Genomic DNA, 19,798 nt, shown 5'->3' with positions numbered 1-19,798 from the left:
CACTGTAGGTTTCTCCATTCACGTCACGCACCATTAAATCGCTTTTTTATTCTTCCTACCCTTCTTCCACACACATGTCTCGTTATCCTAGGTTCCTGCTGTACCCTGGTGCATCTTTGTCTTTTGGCTGCGAGAAGCAGGAATTCAGTTTGGTCACAGTCTGACTGCAACAATGTTGCTGCATAGGGCCAGTTCTGTGCAGCTGAGTTTGTTGGCACACGCACAGCAATACCTACGCTCACGTTCCAGCAGATGTACTGTTGCAGAAATGAGCTCCCGATTAAAAAAATGAATCTTGCCCCTCAGCTTCATGAAGTCTGTGTGTGCAAACGCTGCCTTCCTGCTGCTGCGTCCCAACCCACCGTGTTCCAGCGGGGCGGGACTCACAGAGCAGCTTCTCAGGCAGCATTCTGCACCTCGGGCACTGCTCTCCCATCTCCTCCCCGCGATAACCTCTGTCATTACTGCTGCCGAAGGACGGTGAGCTCAGGCTCTGCGTAGCTCCCCGGTGCTATGGGTGCACGGTACCACCTGGTTTCCCAAGGACTGCTCACCACCTCCGCCCCACCATAGCCCTCACACAGGCGCCGCCCAGCCGCGCGCCTCGTGCCCTCAATGGCCGTCCGCGTGCGAGCAGCAAGTGCGCGTGCGCCAGCTATAAGAGGGCGGCGGGCGGCCGTGCTTTGGCGTGTGTGCGTGAGCTCTCCAATCATTGCACGGCGCGGTGGTCACGTGAGGCTTGCGGAGTGCGCGCTTCCGGGGCCGCGCGGGGCGGCGCGCAAGGCAGAGCGGCGGTTCGGGCCGCGTCCGCCGCGGCCAGGCCCGGATCGTCACGTCCGACTCCCGCCAGGTACGGCCGAGGGGGTTCTGGGGAGGCGGCAGCGAGTCGGGATCTCGAGACGTGGAGCCGTGGCTGAGCCGCCAGCGGGGTCAGCCTGGTGGGGCCTGGCCGGGAGCGTTGCGTCGCGGGGCGCGGTTCCCCGAGCTGCGGCGCTGGGAGCGGGGCGGGGCGGTGTGGTGTGGTGTGTGTGGCGGGTTCGGACGGCGTTTTCTGTAGCGAGAGGCGGCCGGAGCGGCGCGGGCCGGGTGGCTGCATGTGGCTGCGGAGCCTGGGCTGCTCCTCCAGTGCCCGGCGGTGCGGGAGGGATGGGCAGCAGTAGGGCTTTGCCGAACAGCCGCAGCGGTGAGCGGCGCAGAGCTGTCGCAGTTGGGCCTCTGAGCCGTCTGCCGTTCGTGTAACGTGTAGCTGCGTGGTAGCTGGCGAGTTTGGTTAAGTCGGTTCTCAGCAAGTAATTCCATTTGCTCTTCGGTCGGGTGCCAGTGCTGTCGTCTGTCTGACAGATGGGCACTGAGCTGTGAGTCCCGGCGAGTTCAGCAGCGTGCGACACCGCGCTGAGTGCTCCCGGCGAACCTGCAGCTCTCTTGCTTTGCCGAGTGATTTCTGTCCGTTTGCTGAGGAAAGGCAGCGAAGACTGCTATTAGCAGAGGGCTGTGCCTTGCCTCCTTGTGCTGACATGCAAGTGACACGACTTAGATGTCTGTCCTTGTATCTGGGATGTGTTTTCAAGTGTTCGTGTGGCTTCGTTCTCAGAGCCAGTGGGGTTATGGAAATACTTAGAAATTACAGGGAGCTTTGCAGTATGAATCTGTGTGCAGGAAAATTATATATATGTATTCTTCTGGCGTGCTTTGAAATTAAAAACTGCTCTTGGAGGCATCTCTTTAATGCCTGGAATGTGGAATTCCATTTGATCTTTCTCATGAAATTGCTAAGGTGAAATGTAGGAAAACAGCAGCGTACCATTTTTTTGGCTCACTGGGACTGCAGCAGGTGTGCTGCGCCCTGTGTGTGTCAGGTGGAGCTCAGCAGTGAACTCCTCATTCCAGGAGTCTTGCAGAGTACACTCTGTATTCATTCTACTTCAAATGCTGTAATCCTCATATCCTCATCAGGGATCAAATATGATGGGTCTTTGTATTGGATGTATAGATGTGGCCACACAAATGCTTATCTTCTGTTTGTGTTCTTCAGAGAATTCAAAGGTGAAAGAAAATGTTTAAAAAGTAAAATAATAAAGCCTCTCAAAATGCAACAGGCCTTCTTCAAAAGTAAATTTTAGGCATTCTGTTGTCTTTTTTCCTTTAAATATCAGGACATCTTAGAGTATGTGTGTAGCTGTAAGCCACATCAAACAGTAGCAGCTCAATGGTCTTCTCAACCATGCTATGCTTGCATCATACATGTACCCAAACCAAGCCAGTGCCATGTTGGTGAGAGCTGAGAACCAGCCCTCCTTCCAGGAAAGGGTTGAGAACACCCATGTTGGGCTTCTGGTGCAAGCAGTAACGCACCTCAGCTAAGTATTTCCATGGGTTTAACCTGTGTGTCTGCACTCAGGTCCTTTCATTAGCTGCAGCAGAGAAGTGATTGCAGTGATGTGGTGCCTTGCAGTACTTCTTCCTGTTTGTAGTGCTCTGACTTGTTTAGCAGTGTAACAGCAGTGCTGGTCACTGAAGTCCAGGGTTTGCATGAAGAAAGCAGAATCACATGGCAGTCCTGCAGCCAGGTGTTCTCTGTGTTGAAGTTTCTGACCTGATATATTTTCCAGTCTTCTAATTCCATTTCTGTACATTACATGGAGAGTAATAGCAAACAAATCTGCTGTTCTGAGAAACTATGAGTTGGCTGTGAGGAGTGCTAGCAGCAGTCAGAAATTAATTGCTTCTCTCCTACGTGACTAGTGAAGACTTGCATTATTAGTGTTATACTTTCAAGTTTAAAATTTACATGTTTCATTTACAGGTGATTTAGAAAGACAGTAAAAAAGAAAAGCCACTACTACCACAGCAGCCATAGGAAAACAGTCCTAAACTCTGCTTTAGCTTGTATGAACAGAGCTTTGTTCTTACCTTCTAAGCACTGGTATGACGATATAGAATCAGTCATCAGCCATCCTGGAAGTCTGCACTTCTTCAACTTTCCTGAAACTGAATTTCTTTCCTTCTGGATTTCTTACGTTGTTCTAATTGACAAGTGACAGTGCTTTCGTTCCTGAAACTTGAAGTCAAAACATCTGCAACTCATTAACCTACATCTCGAGTGGGATGTGGAAGTGAAGTAGCCTGAACTTGTGCTTTTCTGACGTAGGACTTGGAGCTTGCCTTTTAAATTGTTTGCAGTTATACTGCGCAGTATTTAATGGATGATGGTTTTCACATCTACCTTTATGAGAAGCTGTTGATGTGGGAAGCGTGTTCTAAAAGTATCTTAGCTTGGTTACAGCATAAATAACTTCCAAACCCCACACCTGTCCTGTATGCTGATAGGCATTGTTTCTGCACTGAAACGTGGTACATCTGAAATTAACAGATGTTAATTGGCCCTCAGCGTTCGTCATGAGTGGTGATAAAGCTGCTAGGGCAGAACTCGGCTTTGAAGTCTTAGGGGAACAGCAGTGTGATCACAGTGTCTTACAGCCACGCGTGCAGTGACTGAGTTGGTTGCTGTCTTTTCTTTTGTTCATGCTGTTCCATGTTCTATTCCATTCTTCTGCCCTTAAGAATGGAATAACCAGTTGAGATTTTCTTTTAGGTTTATTCTGTTTTTAGGGAGCTGTGTCTTTGTATCAGATAATTCATTCCATGCTGACTGTAACCATCATGTTCTCTTCATTTGAGCATGTGGGATATCTTGTGCCACTTCTTGTGCTTCATCTCAATGTCTCAAGACAAGTGCTATGTACAAATTCATTGTTCCTGCTGATGGGGACAGAACTTCATCCCCAAGCAAATTCTTTAAATTCATTATTGCAAACACTCAGCAGGTTAGAATGCAGGAAGAACTTCATACCAAGGGTGTCGACATCGTAATGAGAGAGGACGTATTTTTGTGAGGAAGGTGGTATGATTCAAGCAGCAAGAAAGCATTCCAGACAGCACACTAGTCAAAATGGACAGATAGGAAGAGGAGCGCTGGGAGGACTCTTGCTGGGGACTTGAAGCCTGTGTGGGCACGTATTGCCTACAACTGAGCTGCAGGGGCTGAACAACTCGAAAAAGGAAAGGCTTCTGCTAAGGAGAGTTAGGTTGTTACCTTCTAGAAGTTTTATATTTATTTCCTGGGTGTGGGAGGAAGGAAAAGTCAGTAAAAAAAAAAGCCCTAATGACAAATTCAAGCTTAATTGTTTCTGGTAATACAGTTTTAACAACAAAATACTTCTAAATTTTTATATTGTGCAGCTTGTTTAGTATAGCCTTAAGCATTGCAGGTCTTTTGAGAATCGCTCTGTGGTTATTATCAGATCAGGAGAAGAGAAATTGACTTTTTCCATAGTAGTTGATTCTACTGAATAGTAAGCATACTTGTTTCTTTTTATCCATGTAGGAATAAACTGTCTTTCTAGCTTGATTAGCAGTGTGATTGTATTCCAACTTTGTATTTACTGGGCTTTACCTTAATTGCTTCTTTACATTTAAAAATACAATTCAATTTCCTGTTTTCATGCTTTTCCTATCACTGATAAGTTTACCTGTTCCTGTCAGTCTTCAGAGCCAACACAGCCAAGATTTTCAACTGGATTGGATTTGTATCATAGCAGAATGGTTTATTATGTTCTGTTGTTGGGGATGCCCTGTTGCTGGTGATGGGTGAGCCTGAAAAAACCACAGCTCGACTTGCACATCTCTGGGTGAGTGCTCTTTTTGTTGAAGTGTTTTTTGTTTGTTTAAGAGCTGAGTTGTATTTTAGACCTGACCATCTGGTTTGTTTGCTTGTTTTCCCCAGAGTACACCTTTATTCGGTATCTCATATAATTTAGAGAGTTGTCAGGTTTTGTTTTTTCATGCAGTGTGGAGTGAAATGGTGTAATCCCAAATGAAAGATCAGGTTACTCTGAGCTTTTGTTGTAACTTAACGATTGATTCTGCTTGAGCAGAGTGTTGGATTAGATGATTTCAAGAGATCCCTTCCAACCTAAATTATTATGACAGTTTTGTTATTATAAGCAGCTTATTACAAGTAGTTTTGCATTTGGAAAAAAAAAAAAAAGCGTGAGGATGGGCTGTGGTGGGAGGGGATGAACTGTTAACAGTTCCCTGTTTTTTCCACACAATGTCTCAACTTGGTGGTAAGTGATAGGATGCATTGTTGCAATATTGAACTATATCTTTTTATGTTCCTGTAGCTGCTGTTTAGGCTGCAGTCCAGAAGACAAGGGGTTCTGGCTGATCAGGAGTAACTATTAACAATTCAAGTTGGCTGGAGAATGGAAGGTGTTGAGTTTAAGGAAGAATGGCAAGATGAAGATTTTCCAAGGTTTTAAACTTTTTGTAAATAAAAATCAAATACATAACATCCAAAACAATCTGTCCCTATTTTCCTGATAAACTAATACTCAGTCTTGCAGTGATTTCCACTAACATAGTGATCTTGAGAGGCTTTTGTGCCTTGTTTCTTTGTGGTCTGGAAAGGGATGGCTTTATGTTAGTGTGTAAGTAATATAAGAATGCCCATACTGAAATTTCTGATGTTACCAGTATGAAAGTGTAAGTTCAGCTTTGTTTTCTTTAAGTGTTAAATGAACTTTTCCTGACTGTTTGCTTATAATCACCAATGACTGAGGGCCTGAGTACTGCAATAAGCAATGCTTCTGAGCAAAACTGCTAGCATGTAAGAGTACTGTGATGCTCAGACCTACAAAGAAATTAAAAAAAAAAAAAAAGTTGACTTCATATATGTTCTGTTTTATAAAAAAAAAAAAAAAAAAAAAGAGTACTGTTTCTGTGATGTATTTAACATTAAACTTTATCAAGCAAGAATACAGTAAGTTTTCCTAAAGATGATACCAGTGGCAACTAATACTTTGGCATTTCATAATGGGAATGCTTTAAGGAAATTTCTGCTGTGTTGTTTACTGCCAGCTTGAATTTAGATAGCATGTGCATTTGGATCAATACAACCCACAGTGTGTTTTTAGTGGAAGCTACTATTAAAGACTATTTTGTGTGTCAGGCCCCTACCAGAGGATGATCCTGTTGACTCAGATATATTGGCTGCAGCAGGAACAGAAGGTGAAACTGGTAAGAACATCTCAATGTAGTTGGGCTGATGGTTTTCTGCATAAATGGCTGTCCTAAAACTCTGTTTTGTGTTGATTCATTTTTTTTGTTTTTGTTTTTGATGAGGCTTGAGGGATCAGCATTCTAAATGACATATTCATATGTGAACAGAGGGATCTGAGTAATAATGAACATAAATAACACTCATTTCATCACTGATCTTAAAATCTTGGTTCGTTGATTTCTGTTCTGCATCAGGTCGGGCCTCCCTTAGTCTAACTCCGTATTTTAGGCCTTTTAAGGTTTTTGGCAGTCCAAAAGATAAGAAAAACAAACGCAGCTGTTTTGGATCTTGTCTGTCTGCTTTATCTTGGATAATTCCAGTACTGGATCAATATCTTTATTTGCTGCTTTCAGCTGCTGCCTAAATCATGCAAATGTTTGCCTTGTGTAAGAGCACGTTGTGTATTTGCCTAACACTTTCCTTAATCTGCTCATAGTGTTGTCTTTTAGCTTTGTCTGTTTGTTTGGTTTGGTTTTTTTTTTGCCTTGTATATTGCTTCTTTCAAAGACAGCTGTGATGTTATTTATTCCTGACAAAAACAAGGAATACAAATGCATTGCACTGTCTGCAATACTAGTGGAGGAGGCACTTCACATATTTCTTTTATTAATAGTAAGGTGATCTCCCTCTGACCTTAGTATATATGCAGTTGGGTAAATGTAACGTTTTAAGGACTTGAACTTTAGTCTCCCAAGTTGTGTTCTTTTTACCATGTATATTTTAATTCCTGATGTAGAGATGCATTGTTTAAATGATGGGCGTTAACTTACTGTGTACTCTGGGGAAGTGCCGTTGTCTTGTTACTGTGCTCGTCTAACCTCACTTGAGCTTTGAAAACAAATTTGCTTTTTTAAATGCAGCAGTTAATGGAACCAAAGTGAGGAAGAAACTTACAGCTCCAGATATTAGCTTAAATTTAGATCGCAGCGAGGAGTCTGTTTTGTCTGACTTGGATGAGAGCGGAGACATTGATTTGGATGACTTAGATACTCCTTCAGAGAATAGCAATGAGTTTGAATGGGAAGGTAAGTGTTTTGTAGCTCTTGTATGTTGCCACAGGATGTTTTCTTATTCTTCAGGTGGGAAAGAACTGTGACTCGTAATTTCTTTTCTCATGCAAGTCATTAGATAGAGACAATTTTTAAAACGCAAATCATTTGCTGACTGACTAATAACAAACAAACATAATAGCTATTAACTCCAATAAAGTAAAGGGAATGTAAATCCTTGGTACAAACACACACTTTACATGTGTTATAATTCCATTCTGTATAGAGGTAAGCAACGTGAATATTAGCAGGTTGCACATTAGCGTATCAGGACTTCGTGAATTGTAAGCCTTTGTATTTAAAGAGATCTAAATGATGTTCTTAAAAAATGAGTAACACCTGAGTCATGTACTGCTGAAATGAAACAGAGAAAAGGTCAGAAATCTTCAGACTTTGCAAACTTTCTGTATTGGCTGGAAATAGTAGAAAAACCTGTATTTTCTGTCAACTTGAAATATGTTTGAAGTTAACTTACCTATAGCCACGGTAGAAGTGCTACAGAAATGATCCTTACGAAATGAGTAGATTGTTAATAATATTTTTACAGGCAAAATCTGTTGAATCTAGTTTTGTTGGAAATAACAAAGTTCTGTGTAGGAGTTAGAGCACAAGTTTCAAACTTGCAGCTTAATTATGATTAGGGCCCTTTTAATGTAAGCTAAGGACTATTACTTTGGTCAAACAGTTGGAGTTAAACTTCTATAAACATACTACTTAAAAATGTATCTGAAATTATAGATACGTGACCTTAACTATTACTTGTTTTGTGCTGCAAATAATAAAAAAAAATCCTGAGAAAACAGGAAGTTCTTTTCATTGTTACATATGAAAAAAATCTGTTATTCATTCCAGGGTAGCTTATAAATGGACGGAAAACGTTCTTTAAAGCAAGGATTTTTAATACCTAAGACATTGCAGGTCAAGATTTGGTAACAGAGGCTCTGGGCTTACCTGTAGAAACGAGTCTGTTTGAGAACTCTAGAGACGAAGAGCTGGTGTTTGGGGTTAGCTTTGCAGTGCTGCTAAGGAAATGTTCCAGATATTTGTGCCTTGTTTTTCAAAAGTGGCTGAAAAGGGTTTCTGTCTTTTCTTCCTTTAATGCTGCTGCCTTCATTTTCCTGGAAGGATAGTTTCAGTTAACAGCTTTGTCTTGGGAACAGACAACTAACTTGCAGTAGGTTTTTCTCGCTTTGGGTAAGGTCTATGCAACGAAGTCAAGAATCATTTATTTAATTGGAGCAAATTTTTTTTTTGACAGATTGCTGTCAGCATAAATTTCGTATAGTGATTGTGCGCACACACAAATTAGATTTAATTTCTAATAGAATGCCTGCATGTCTGCTTGCAAGATAGTGTTAATATTTTAAATTATGCTTCCATGTAAATCTGTGATCAAGTAACCTGTATGATTATCACAGAGTTAACCACTTTGCCTATTTTGGTGACATCCATTCAGGTCAGTGTACTGAATGCTTCCTGTTAGTAGGCTTCTTACCTAATCAGAACCTTGCATGCGCTTTCAAATATAAAACTGCAGTTCATGGCAAACAAAGCTAACAGTAGTTTGATAAAAGTTTGATGTTGATGAGATGGTCTTTTGTCTTGACTGAGGGAACTGATATCCTTCAGCCAAACGTATTGACTGACTTAAATTGGATAGCAAAATGGTTAACCTGTGTTATAATTGGCCATCACAGTATGCAGTATTCATAATGGATATTGAACATGTTTTAACTTCGGCAGATGATCTTCCAAAGCCAAAAACTACTGATGTAATTAGAAAAGGATCACTTACTGAATATACAGCAGCAGAGGAGAAAGAGGATGGTCGACGCTGGCGTATGTTTAGGATTGGCGAACAGGACCATAGGGTGGACATGAAGGCAATCGAACCGTATAAAAAAGTTATCAGTCATGGTGGTAAGAATTAGTGACGCGCTGAGGGGATCTGTTGAAACTACTACTAGAAGCTGAGATGCAGTGATACAGCAAAAATGGAAAGACTCAGTGATGCTGTGCTTTGTTGTAGTGTAAAGCATGTGCTTAGTTTGATACTTCTTGCATTTTAATCTAAAATTGCAGAACGTATTTGTGGTCAGCTCCTAACATGACCATTCGTAATGTGCTTAGAAGTTATACAGTTCAGTGTTATGATCTAAATTTTTTTTGGTTTTAAGAGTGTTGAAAGAAATAGCTTTAGTTTGCTCAGGCCAAAATCAATTTACTGACTCTAGCTTAACAGTCTATGAAGTTCAGGTAGGAAAAAAAGTTGGCCATCAAAAACATTAAATGTACTGAGATGTGGAGTACAGGTACAGCCCTTTGATTGCATCTGTTTCCATTATTTCCCTAAAAGTAGATTAACTTTAAAAAATATGTATATATTTAATAATTATAAGCAAAATGTTTTTGGAAACAGACTGACACATGTTCTTACCTCTTTCATACAAGTGGTTCCAGAAGATCAGTCTAGTGATAGGTGATGTATAGTGTGTGTGTGTGATTGTCCATTTATATACCATTGGTGTTTGCAAAGCTCTTTAAGGGAAATAATGGAAAAACTTGCTGTACATTCATGACTTTGAGTGAAAGTTGTCAAGATTTAATCACTGTAGTCACTACTGCTGCCTTTTTCTTTGTAGGTTATTATGGTGATGGGTTAAATGCCATTGTTGTGTTTGCTGTTTGTTTTATGCCTGAAAGCAGCCAGCCTAACTACAGATACCTAATGGACAATCTATTTAAGTAAGTCATCACCTGCCTTTGTACACTACCTTGGCTTCATATTGTAAAACTTAATAATGTCTTTTTTTTTGTGAAGCTTCTAATTTTAGGTGAGGGAAGGGTAAAACAATACAGCAACTGTGTCTAATTCCAGGGGAAAAAAGTGACTGGATGTTGCTTAACACTGTTACCAGCTTTTCGTTTTTGGGCATATTTGGGCAGTACTAGGAACTACTTCAATATCCACAAATGTTCACTTGAGCATTTTCTTTCCTGTGTTTGCAGGTATGTAATTGGCACTTTAGAGCTACTAGTAGCAGAGAATTATATGATAGTGTACCTGAATGGTGCAACAACACGGAGAAAAATGCCAAGCATAGGCTGGCTTAGGAAGTGTTACCAGCAAATTGACAGACGGTAAGAAGTTCTGTAGTGTTTTCTCCCAGTGTTTGTGTTCAGTGCTGTTTAATGAGGTGCCTGCTAATCATTAAGATGTAATCGTGAAGCATATTGTTTGTTGTATTGAAAATCTCTTCTGACATCTTGTTGGTGTAGAATAATGGTATGGATATGCTTGGTTTTTTTTTGTTTTTTTTTTTTTTGTTTTTTTTTCTTTAATTTCGTTTTTATAAGTGAAAACATAGCATTAGAATGGTGGGTACTGCTACAGTTTAGTACTTTGTTAAACATTCATATGCTAATATAATAAGGTGGGTCCCTTGACAATTTCATTGCAAATGTGTTAAAAAAATACTGTAACTTTGGTTGTTAAAATGATGGTAGCCTTTTAATTCTGACTAGGTATTTTTCTAGTGTTTTCTTAGGGCAGTTGGTAATTTCAAGTAATGGGATATCAGAGTGCTAGATCTAAATAACAAAATTGTAATTGCAAAAATGTGTGTGTGTATATATATTTTAAGAAGCTTTTTGTCATGTTACTTTTTGCTCTAATAATCATGTTCAATGTTTGCATCCTTCAGGTTAAGGAAAAATCTGAAGTCATTAATCATAGTTCATCCTTCTTGGTTCATCAGAACGCTTCTGGCCATCACAAAACCTTTTATTAGGTAATAATATGGATGCTATTATTCTTTTAGAAAGTTTAAATGTTTGACTGTTTAAATATTGATCTAATGAATACTTTCTAAGTTGTAACTGTACCCTGCATTTGTTCTTCCACAGCTCAAAATTCAGCCAGAAAATTAGGTATGTCTTTACTCTGGCAGAACTAGCTGAACTCATCCCCATGGAATACGTTGGCATCCCAGAATGCATAAAACAGTACGTCTTATAGTTCAAATGTGTTCTAGGTTGACCATGTTTAGGAAGTGCTGTACAATATATTCAGTGGTTGGTTTGAATGTAATACTTGATATTTAATGACACTGCTATGTCTAGGAGGAATTGCTGAACCACAGTTTCAATATTCCATACTACAGAAGGAATGCTAATGTACCAGGACTTTCCTGTAGTGTCTCACATAATTAGCTGTTTGTGATGTGTTTAGTCTTCTGTAGATTAAGCCTTGCTGCAGTTGTTCTACTTATTGTATGCTAAATGGCTTGAGTAAGAAATGCTGTGCACTTACATTGAACTTATAGTATTTTCACTGTTCATGCTAAACTGCACTACAAATTAAGGAGTGAAATATCAATTGGGTAGGGATTTCATTTGAAGAAAGCTGTAGATAAAAAGTGCTTAAATCCCTACCCATTGTACTTCTGAAACTATTTCGGCAGAGAGGGGAAGGCAGTACCAATGTCCCAATGTCCTTGACTTTCTTTTTTTCCTTCTGCTCTTCCTTTCAGATCTTTGCCATATAATATCTATTTAATGTCAGCACAACTCTGCTCTCAGGTGTGACAATGACACTTGAACAGAATCGGTGGCTGCAGTAATAAAGCGAAATCATAAACTTTTGTCTTGAAAAGCTAGATGGAAATAATTCTGTCAGTAGATTAATTGGAAAGCATAACATACAGAGTCCATGGATTATGTACCACAATAGGTGATCACAGATGTGATGGCTGATGGGAAACTCTATAAAGGAAGATAGTGTAGTATCACTTTGGGCAGAGCATCACATCCATGTTGGATGAACTGACTGCTGGGTACCACAGTAAACATTCAGCTGGTGTTAGTTGTGAATTTCTTTTTATTTTTTTAGCATAGAGCAAATGCAGTTTTTTGTTGAAGGTGAAAGATGTGACAAAGTTGGAGCAGCCTTCTGCTACTCTGAGAATTTTCTCTTGGGATTTTTTTGAAGGATATATTAGGGAAATTCAGACTGTCATTCCAAGTCTTATAAAGCTACTTTCTGTACTAAAGAATTGCTTGGGTTGGAAGGGACATTAAAGCCCATCCAGTTCCAACCCCCGCTGTGGGCTGGTTGCCACCACTGTATCAGGCTGCCCAGGGCCCCATCCAGCCTTGCCTCCAGGGATGGGACATCCACAGCTTTTCTGGGCAGCCTGTTTCAGTCTTCAGAGGTCAGCCAAGCTCATCCTTTATAGTAGTTAATTATCAGACTAATGTGTTCGATATCTGGTTTTAAACTATTAAGAGTATAGACTTAAAACTTTAGCGATGGATAAATATTGTACAGGAAGTTGTTCTGGTAGTTAAAATTTAATACTAATTATCTTGAAGATGCAAAACTTTTTTTTTTTTTTTGCTTTTTTCATTTAAAAACTTGGCATGTTTCCACAAACTATTTTGACAGTAATAGCAGTTTGTAGCTTCTATTGAATTTGGCCTTTGTATATTTACTGAAATCAAACTTTTCCCCACCAAGGTATGAAGAAGAAAAGTTTAGAAAGAAACAAACAAGGTATATTCATGTTTTGATGAGGGTTGCATCTAGATAAGACTATTTGCACTGCAACTAACTCCCAGATGATTGGCTTGTGTAAAGGAATAAGCATTTGTAAATATAAACAAGCACTAGTGACCTAGTTCTTATGCATGAAAGTAACATCTGAAAACTCACGTATTTGTAAATAGTGTCTACTATTAAATGTGATTCTGAGTTTTAAGGGGTGTGTGTGGATTCTTAACCACATTTTCAAGAGGCAAAAGCATGCTTCTGTATGAACTGATTCAATTGTTTCACTGTTTCTAACAAGTGATGTCTAAAGAGCTGTTTTTAGGTGCTAAGCTGTAGTTCGCAGCAGAGGCACAACTGTGGAGGAAGTTCTAATATGTATTTAGTTTCATATTAACTACCTTTTTAACTTGCACAGATGCAATTTAATGTTTTTAGTGCTGTTTGTATTTGCAGTATGTATATTCCTTGGTAACAGTCATTAGGTTTTCACTTTGCAAACTTTCAATCTCTTGCTAATCATTCAAGCTATCCTAATAGCTGTGATAACTTTTTTTTTGCTTTTACTTTTTACTGTATAACTAACAAATGTACTAGAGTGTCCTGTTATTAACTTCACTTTATTTGCCTACTCTTCCGTGTGTGTAACTGTTCAGGGAAGCTTATTGTCTAACTTGAATAATGACCAAAGAAACAGTGAAATGAAAATTAAAAAAATAATTCTCTCTGAAAACTTGCACGTGAAGCTACTTCACTATGAATTACTCCATTAAGAGAATCCTGTGGTGTTGTAACCTTAATTTCTAAGAAAGCTGAACTTAAGAAGCCCACCTTTAGCATCCCTGTCAATGTTGATACTTGTGCTACCAATACTTTTCACAAAAGTTTTATTTCAAAACTTACTACTGAAGTGGACAGGAAAGATCACAGGCATGAAGTGGTTGTGAGATATTGTGTTGAAAGCAGCTGTAGGCATTGTAATATGGGAAAGGAGACATGTTGATGTTTGTTTATGAAGAGTGTTGTGGATGGCAGTAGGAATTCTTTGCCTATGTACATGTTATTTTGGAAGCTAGAGTGTGATACTGTGGATTTATATTGACAGCTATAGGTCTGTGTGTAGCCATCTTGCATTAGCTTACCATATTTTCTTGTGCTTCCTATAATTCTACAAGTCATGTCACAATATGCTTTCCTAAGTTACTGCAGTGAGGACAGGGATGAGTTGCAGCAGCATGCTGTGCAGGTAAACCGTTCCTTAATTAGGAATGTTTCTAAATTCCACTGCTCCAGGTTTACTGAATCCATATGTGTTAGGTGCAGTTCATAAAACTGTAAAAAATAGAACATCTGCCTCCTATTTTTATGGGTCCATGACCTGGAAGAGTTGTCATTGTTTTAATCACTTTGAAGAAAGTGGCTGGCTATCATTGGAGAGACTGAACAGATAGGCTAGTCAGTTCAGCTGTTAGAAGACAAACTTATCCTGAGCCTGTTGCTTTGGGACTATGATTGGTTCTAAAGTTGAGTGATCTTCATTATTTTCCAGAAGATGTAGCTAAGAGTGTAGTTGATTCTAAAGATCTAAAGATGAGAAGTTGATCTAAAGATGAGAAGTATGTTTCATGCAGCGCTGTGAGCCATCCCCTGCTTTCTGCAAAGCAACATGTTCAGTGGCCCAAGGTAGATACAGAAGCTCCTCAGAAATGAATTTTTCCTGGGTAGTGAAAGGACTCTTATAATTTGATGGAAAGTACTGCAATTAAGGAGCCGCTAAACTCTTGTTAATTAAGTTTTTGCTGTTACCTTCTTGGCTTAGTTACTTAAAATTGAAGAAAATTCTGTGCTAATATTGCAGTGTATGAGTTCATCAGGTAGCAGCACCTGATAGTATTGTTAACTGAGAACTTGTGTTCCTGCTTGTATTTATTAGTAAGAGTACAGAACCTTTTTCTTGCTGTGCAGTCAAAATGTACTTGTGCTTTTCAAATGCTATGCTTACTTTAATGGCTTCTTAACAATTTTAATCAATTTTGAGGGGGAAGTAAGAAAACAGACTTTTTAAACATCTTTTAAACATTGTAACTGCATTTAATAAAAATCTTAACTATTCAATATTTACATGCTAAACCTTGTTCCATGCAAGAGCTTTCACCTTTTTCTGTTAACAGTTTTGCGTAATATATAAGTGAACTAAATTTTAATACAGTTCTAACATCACTGTTTTCTTTACTAAGCAGAGTTGACCAAGAGCTGAATGGAAAACAAGAGCAGAAAAGTGAACAGTAAGTTGAGAGACAGAACAAGACTGAAGAATATACGGATGGATTTATGCTATTTTCTTCATTTATGATGCATTCTTGTGTGTATATATAACATAACTTGTTGCAAGAGGTGCTTAACTTTAGACTGGCACACAATGGACTCTTCACTGCTGTATTGGTTTGTCTTGATTTGAGTAGCTACCTTTGTGTAATCCTTTTATACGGCCAAATGTCAAAGAACCCCCTGTTTAGAGGATGTTCTTACAATTGTTTATCTAAATGATGCATGTTCTTCAGTAAAATATTTATATATCTAAATGCTAAAGGAAAGATAATATATATTTTTATGACTTTGAGCAATACATTGTGTACCTGCTGAAGGAATTCATTTGCAGGTAGGCGAGGCCATAAACTACTTGTTATTGTATAAAGTGCGTGATCTGTTTTTGCTCTAAATGGTCAAGTGCATTTCTTGGTTGTCAGAGAAACCTTAATTTGTTTGAAAATTAACAATCACATAACGTAGTCTACTATATGCGTGGAGATGCTTATTTCTGTCCACACCTAATACAAGCAGTACTCATTTACCTCACTAGAGTGAGCTTGAGCTTTGTCTTGTAGTCCACTTCTCAGAACACAGATCTGGAGTTCTCTGAATTCCTGTCTGTTGGCCAGAGGGTTTAAGCCTAAGCTGCAGTGGAAACTAAACTGTGTAAGCGACTGATTATCAGACCTGTGTAAATTTAAGCTGCAAATTTCAGATTCTGCTTCAGTAAACGAAGGCTAGTTCAGCTACAAGGATGAAATGAGTTTGTTCTGGGTTGTGTTGGTTTTTGTTTCTTTTTTTTTGTGGATAAATATCAGTCATCACCAGTAATTCTGGTTATTTTTCAGTAGAGCTTGAGAGTGGCATAAATATCTTACCCATAATATCACTTGTGTGCAGAGATTGGGGGACTCTTACTATTACTGTGTCATCCTTGTAAATCAGCATCCATTTCTAAAGCTCTTGGCTTGGCACCTGATAGTAGTATTAACTTCACCAAAAAAAACCCAACAATATAAAAGGTTTCCTCCTTATCCCATAAGGGTAGTAAAGTTGCCTATGTAAAAAGCGTTCCTGGATTCCAGGGCAACAGTTAGGCACTGACTGATAGCCTGTAAAAGTTTGTGAAGTGTCTTGAGCATTGCTGTTTTCCTGTAAGGACAGATGCACACAAATGAATCCATTCAGGAGCTGAGCAATTAAATGTTTTAGCAAATACTCAATCTTCAGATATTTTTATATGCTTGTGATTTTTGTCTTTAAAATGTCAATTTCATTTAGTGTTATATGTTTCTCTTGAACTTTAAAAAAAAAAATGCATTCAACTAGATTAATACCTGGCATGGATTAGTGGCAGTTTAGCTAGTTCCATGGTCAGCATTTATTAATGGCCACTTCATGTAGAATCTCTAATGATACACATAATGGTCTGGGAACAGATACTCATGTCAGATAAAGATGAACTGCCCACGTCTCTGGGAGTTTGTCTGTGATTCAGAGGCTTTCATCTCAAGGTCTTGGTACTTATGCTACCTTCTATATTGTGGTTTCAAAGAGATTAATATGTAGAATGTTCTCTTTCAGGAGGTAATATTGATTTCAAATTGCCTTGAATCTATTACATCATGTTTGGATCCTGCTTTGAAAGCAGAACACAAATGTGAACGTTTCATTTTAAGGCTTTTTTCCTCTTCTAAACTTGATGTTGACCTGGATTAAAGTTAGTGAAGTGGACATTTTCACAATTTGTTTAATGCTTCCACAATGCAACACATATGAACAGACAAACCTGGAAACCATCCCAGTCTTTGCTGATTCTGTATGAGTCCTAGAGTAGATGCTAAGCATTCCAATCCACTCATCTTGTTTCAAATTCTTCCTAGTTCAAAGAAGTATTCTTCTCAGTAAAGTCGTGTTTATAATGGAACAACTGAACTTCTGTGAGTATCTGTGCTTCCCCTCCTATGTATATTGCATCCTTTAGAGTAGACAGTCCTCTGTTTAGGGTGAATTCTCGAATGATAAGATCATTGGTTGTTTTCTTTTTTCTTCTGGTGGCTGAGTGGTTCTGCAGTTTCATGTTGCAGTAGTACTATTTCTTTTGGAAATACTTTCCTAAAAGTCTGTTTTCTTTAGTATTAGTTTTTGTGAATGAATACACTGTAAAACAGTTGTTCTGTCCTGAAAATATACACAGCATGAGAATCTTGTGTACTAAAGAACGATTCTCCTCTGACCTTTTCCAGCTCATCATTTAATGATGAGGGGGATGTTTACAAAAAGCAGAGGTCCCAAAGTTATCCTGAACTCGAATTAACTTGTCAACTTTATATTTTTAAATATATAGAATAATTTAATATATTTTAATATTTAAAAACGTTAGAGTTAGAATTTCATACTTTATTAAAGTTATTTCTTTCTGAATTGCTTTGTGAAAAGTAACAGTATTACAGGGGGTTCACCTTATGCACTTCTTCCTAGAGGTAGAATTTGTGTTGCTGGAATATGTTTTGAGCTCTGCTGATAGAAGTTGGAGTCACTAATTCACCTTCAGTTTGGAGGTTTCATGAGTTTGTGTGTATGTGTATATATATGTGCTAATGGATACCTTGTTATTGCTGTGTGACACTGAAATGGAGTTGTTTGAAATGGTGATCTCTGTATGTGTGGATGTGAGGTTGTATAAAACGAGTTTTACAACGGGAGAAACATTCAGAAGTGACAAAGGTATTTTGGAGAAAGTGTCATTAAAAACTGATGTGGATAGACTCTGGATTGTATAAATACTCTTGATAGTTTTATGTAGCGTGGCAAAGCTGTGTTCTACTGGAAAGTAACGGTGAGGGATCCATAGAAATTTAGTGCTGAATCATACAGAAATCTTTTGAAGTTTTGGAATTTTAAAATACACATTCTCAGTTCAGTTTAGAATTTTCAGTTCCATAAAGCTTAGAACTAGTTAGAGTAATATGTAACTTCTTTGTAACTTTATGTAGCTTAGCATATTTCTTCTTCCTTTCCAGAGGACAAGTGAAGAAGAGTATTTACTTGCTGTTAGGAACTGTGCATTGAAAACAGTATTTATATTCCCAATTGCATACAACTAGTCTTAGCTGGGTTAACATGTCTTGACAAGTTTCTTGCTTCACACACTTTAATGCTCTAATGGCAAATTAGGATGTTTCAACAGGAAATTTGTGTCAGACTTCAAAGTTGGGTGAAATGTTGGTGGTAATGGGATCTTATGAAATGACCTCACAGTGTGTCAAAAGGAGAAGAGGGCATTAGTGCCTAGTTACAGCCTCACCAGTGTCATAGACTGGAAAGTCTAATAACTGTGGGGAAAAAAACAATTGAACTAAATCATGAACAGATGGTTTTAAACTAAATCTGTAATGAGCAGTAAGATTCTTGGAGAAAGGTGTATTTCAGTGTCAGACTTTATTTGTGTATCTTGCAGACTTACATTGTATTTATTATGTAGAAAGATGGCTTAAGAGCATCTCTTACCCAAGCTGTTGTCTCTGAAGGTGACGTTAATTCTCAAGTCATTCCAGTCTCCCTTAAAAGCCTCGTGTGAGGAGGAGGGGGAAGGGATTATTGCTTGTGTGCTTTCGGTAACCACAGAAGACTTAGAAGGATTTTGGAGAAAAATATGTATTCAGTCCTTGTGGATGCAGGTCATTCTCAAGAGGATTTTTTTCATGCTGGTTGTTAGGTGTGCTTTAATGATACTTTTCAAGGATACCCGATTTTAGTCAAAGTAGCACTTTGATATATAAAGAATATTTAAATAATTTGGAAAGACATTTTGCAGCTTTCCTAACATCAGAATTGTAAGTTGAACTACGCTTTCTCCTGTCACCTCTTGTGCTCTACATTCAGCTAACAGGAATGAGGGCAGTTGTGAAGTAAAAGAGAGTACAGTTCTGTTTGTGTTTTCATCATTCCATTCAAGCATGACTGAGATGAATTAAAAAGCTTTAATTTTGCTAAACTATTTCAGATCACTTTTGTTTTGTGATTCAGATAGCCCAGATTATTTGTTTAAACATCTTTTTTTCTGTTTTTTTAAATTATCTAAAGAACAACTGGCTTTTTCAATTAATTAAAAAAAAAAAAAAAAAAAAGGGAAATCTGTACCTTACCATGGACCTTCCTCTGGCTTACTCAGGGCTGACTATTAGTTGTGACATGAAGTTCCACATTAAAATTTGTTCACAGAAGATAAGTGTTTGATTTCCCAGTGGCTCTGTAGTTCTGTGTTGCTTCTTACTCAGCATCTGAACAAGGCCTGTATAGAAAAAGGGAAAGAGCCTTTCAACGGGCTTAAAAATTGTCTATGAACGCAATTATTGGTCTGCACAGTGTGGCAAACTTGCAGTTTTTAAGTAAATGGAGCTGTAGCAGTCATGCCAAACCATGAATCATTCTATAACCAGCTTAAATAATTGACTCTTAGTAGTCATTGCAGACACGATTGTATTTTCCTTTGTCCCTTTTGTATAAAGCTGTGTGAATACAAGGCTCTTCACCTACCTCTTGTATTAGTATTCCTTCTTTTCTGTTTGCTTTCCAAGATGTCATGGAGTAATGTGATGAACGTGTCTGACCGTGCCAGCTGTGCACACTTATCGGAACCTTTTAATTAGGAAAAAGTAAATGCTGAATGCAATAAATATTTTTGAAAGAGGTCTGCATGTTTTCTTTTCCTACTTAGGACTGTATGCTGACTTAAGTTTCAGGAGTCTTGTCCTGCCCCCTCTTGGA

The 19,798-nt window shown here is 38.7% G+C and overlaps 1 protein-coding gene across 2 annotated transcripts; it reads left to right on the top strand.

Annotated features, from left to right (window-relative positions):
• The first annotated feature begins 708 nt into the window (after nt 1-708).
• Nucleotides 709-19,720, top strand: BNIP2 (BCL2 interacting protein 2). 2 transcript variants are annotated; one of them, XM_052671699.1, is made up of 12 exons: nt 709-850; nt 4,543-4,688; nt 5,184-5,314; nt 6,011-6,078; nt 6,982-7,146; nt 8,914-9,090; nt 9,813-9,915; nt 10,180-10,311; nt 10,875-10,961; nt 11,077-11,175; nt 12,689-12,724; nt 14,959-19,720. In XM_052671699.1, the coding sequence occupies exons 3-12, from the start codon at nt 5,265-5,267 to the stop codon at nt 15,005-15,007; spliced, it is 966 nt and encodes a 321-aa protein (XP_052527659.1). In that variant the 5' UTR covers nt 709-850; nt 4,543-4,688; nt 5,184-5,264; the 3' UTR covers nt 15,008-19,720. The 2 variants fall into 2 exon arrangements, with proteins under 2 accessions (XP_052527659.1, XP_052527660.1); XM_052671700.1 differs by lacking the exon at nt 12,689-12,724.
• The last annotated feature ends 78 nt before the right edge of the window (nt 19,721-19,798 follow it).

This window comes from Tympanuchus pallidicinctus, unplaced genomic scaffold, assembly GCF_026119805.1.
Source record: "Tympanuchus pallidicinctus isolate F22 unplaced genomic scaffold, pur_lepc_1.0 scaffold12, whole genome shotgun sequence".
NCBI classification, from domain to species: domain Eukaryota; kingdom Metazoa; phylum Chordata; class Aves; order Galliformes; family Phasianidae; genus Tympanuchus; species Tympanuchus pallidicinctus.
Note: the sequence above shows the minus strand (reverse complement) of the source record. Positions and strands in the feature narration are given on the sequence as shown.

What these genes read in the sequence shown, in the direction of transcription:
- BNIP2 (XM_052671699.1), top strand. Translation starts at nt 5,265, where the DNA reads ATGGAAGGTGTTGAGTTTAAGGAAGAATGGCAAGATGAAGATTTTCCA. An exon ending in CAATGAGTTTGAATGGGAAG is followed by an intron (nt 7,147 to 8,913) that starts GTAAGTGTTTTG and finishes TAACTTCGGCAG; the next exon opens with ATGATCTTCCAAAGCCAAAA. An exon ending in CTAATGGACAATCTATTTAA is followed by an intron (nt 9,916 to 10,179) that starts GTAAGTCATCAC and finishes CTGTGTTTGCAG; the next exon opens with GTATGTAATTGGCACTTTAG.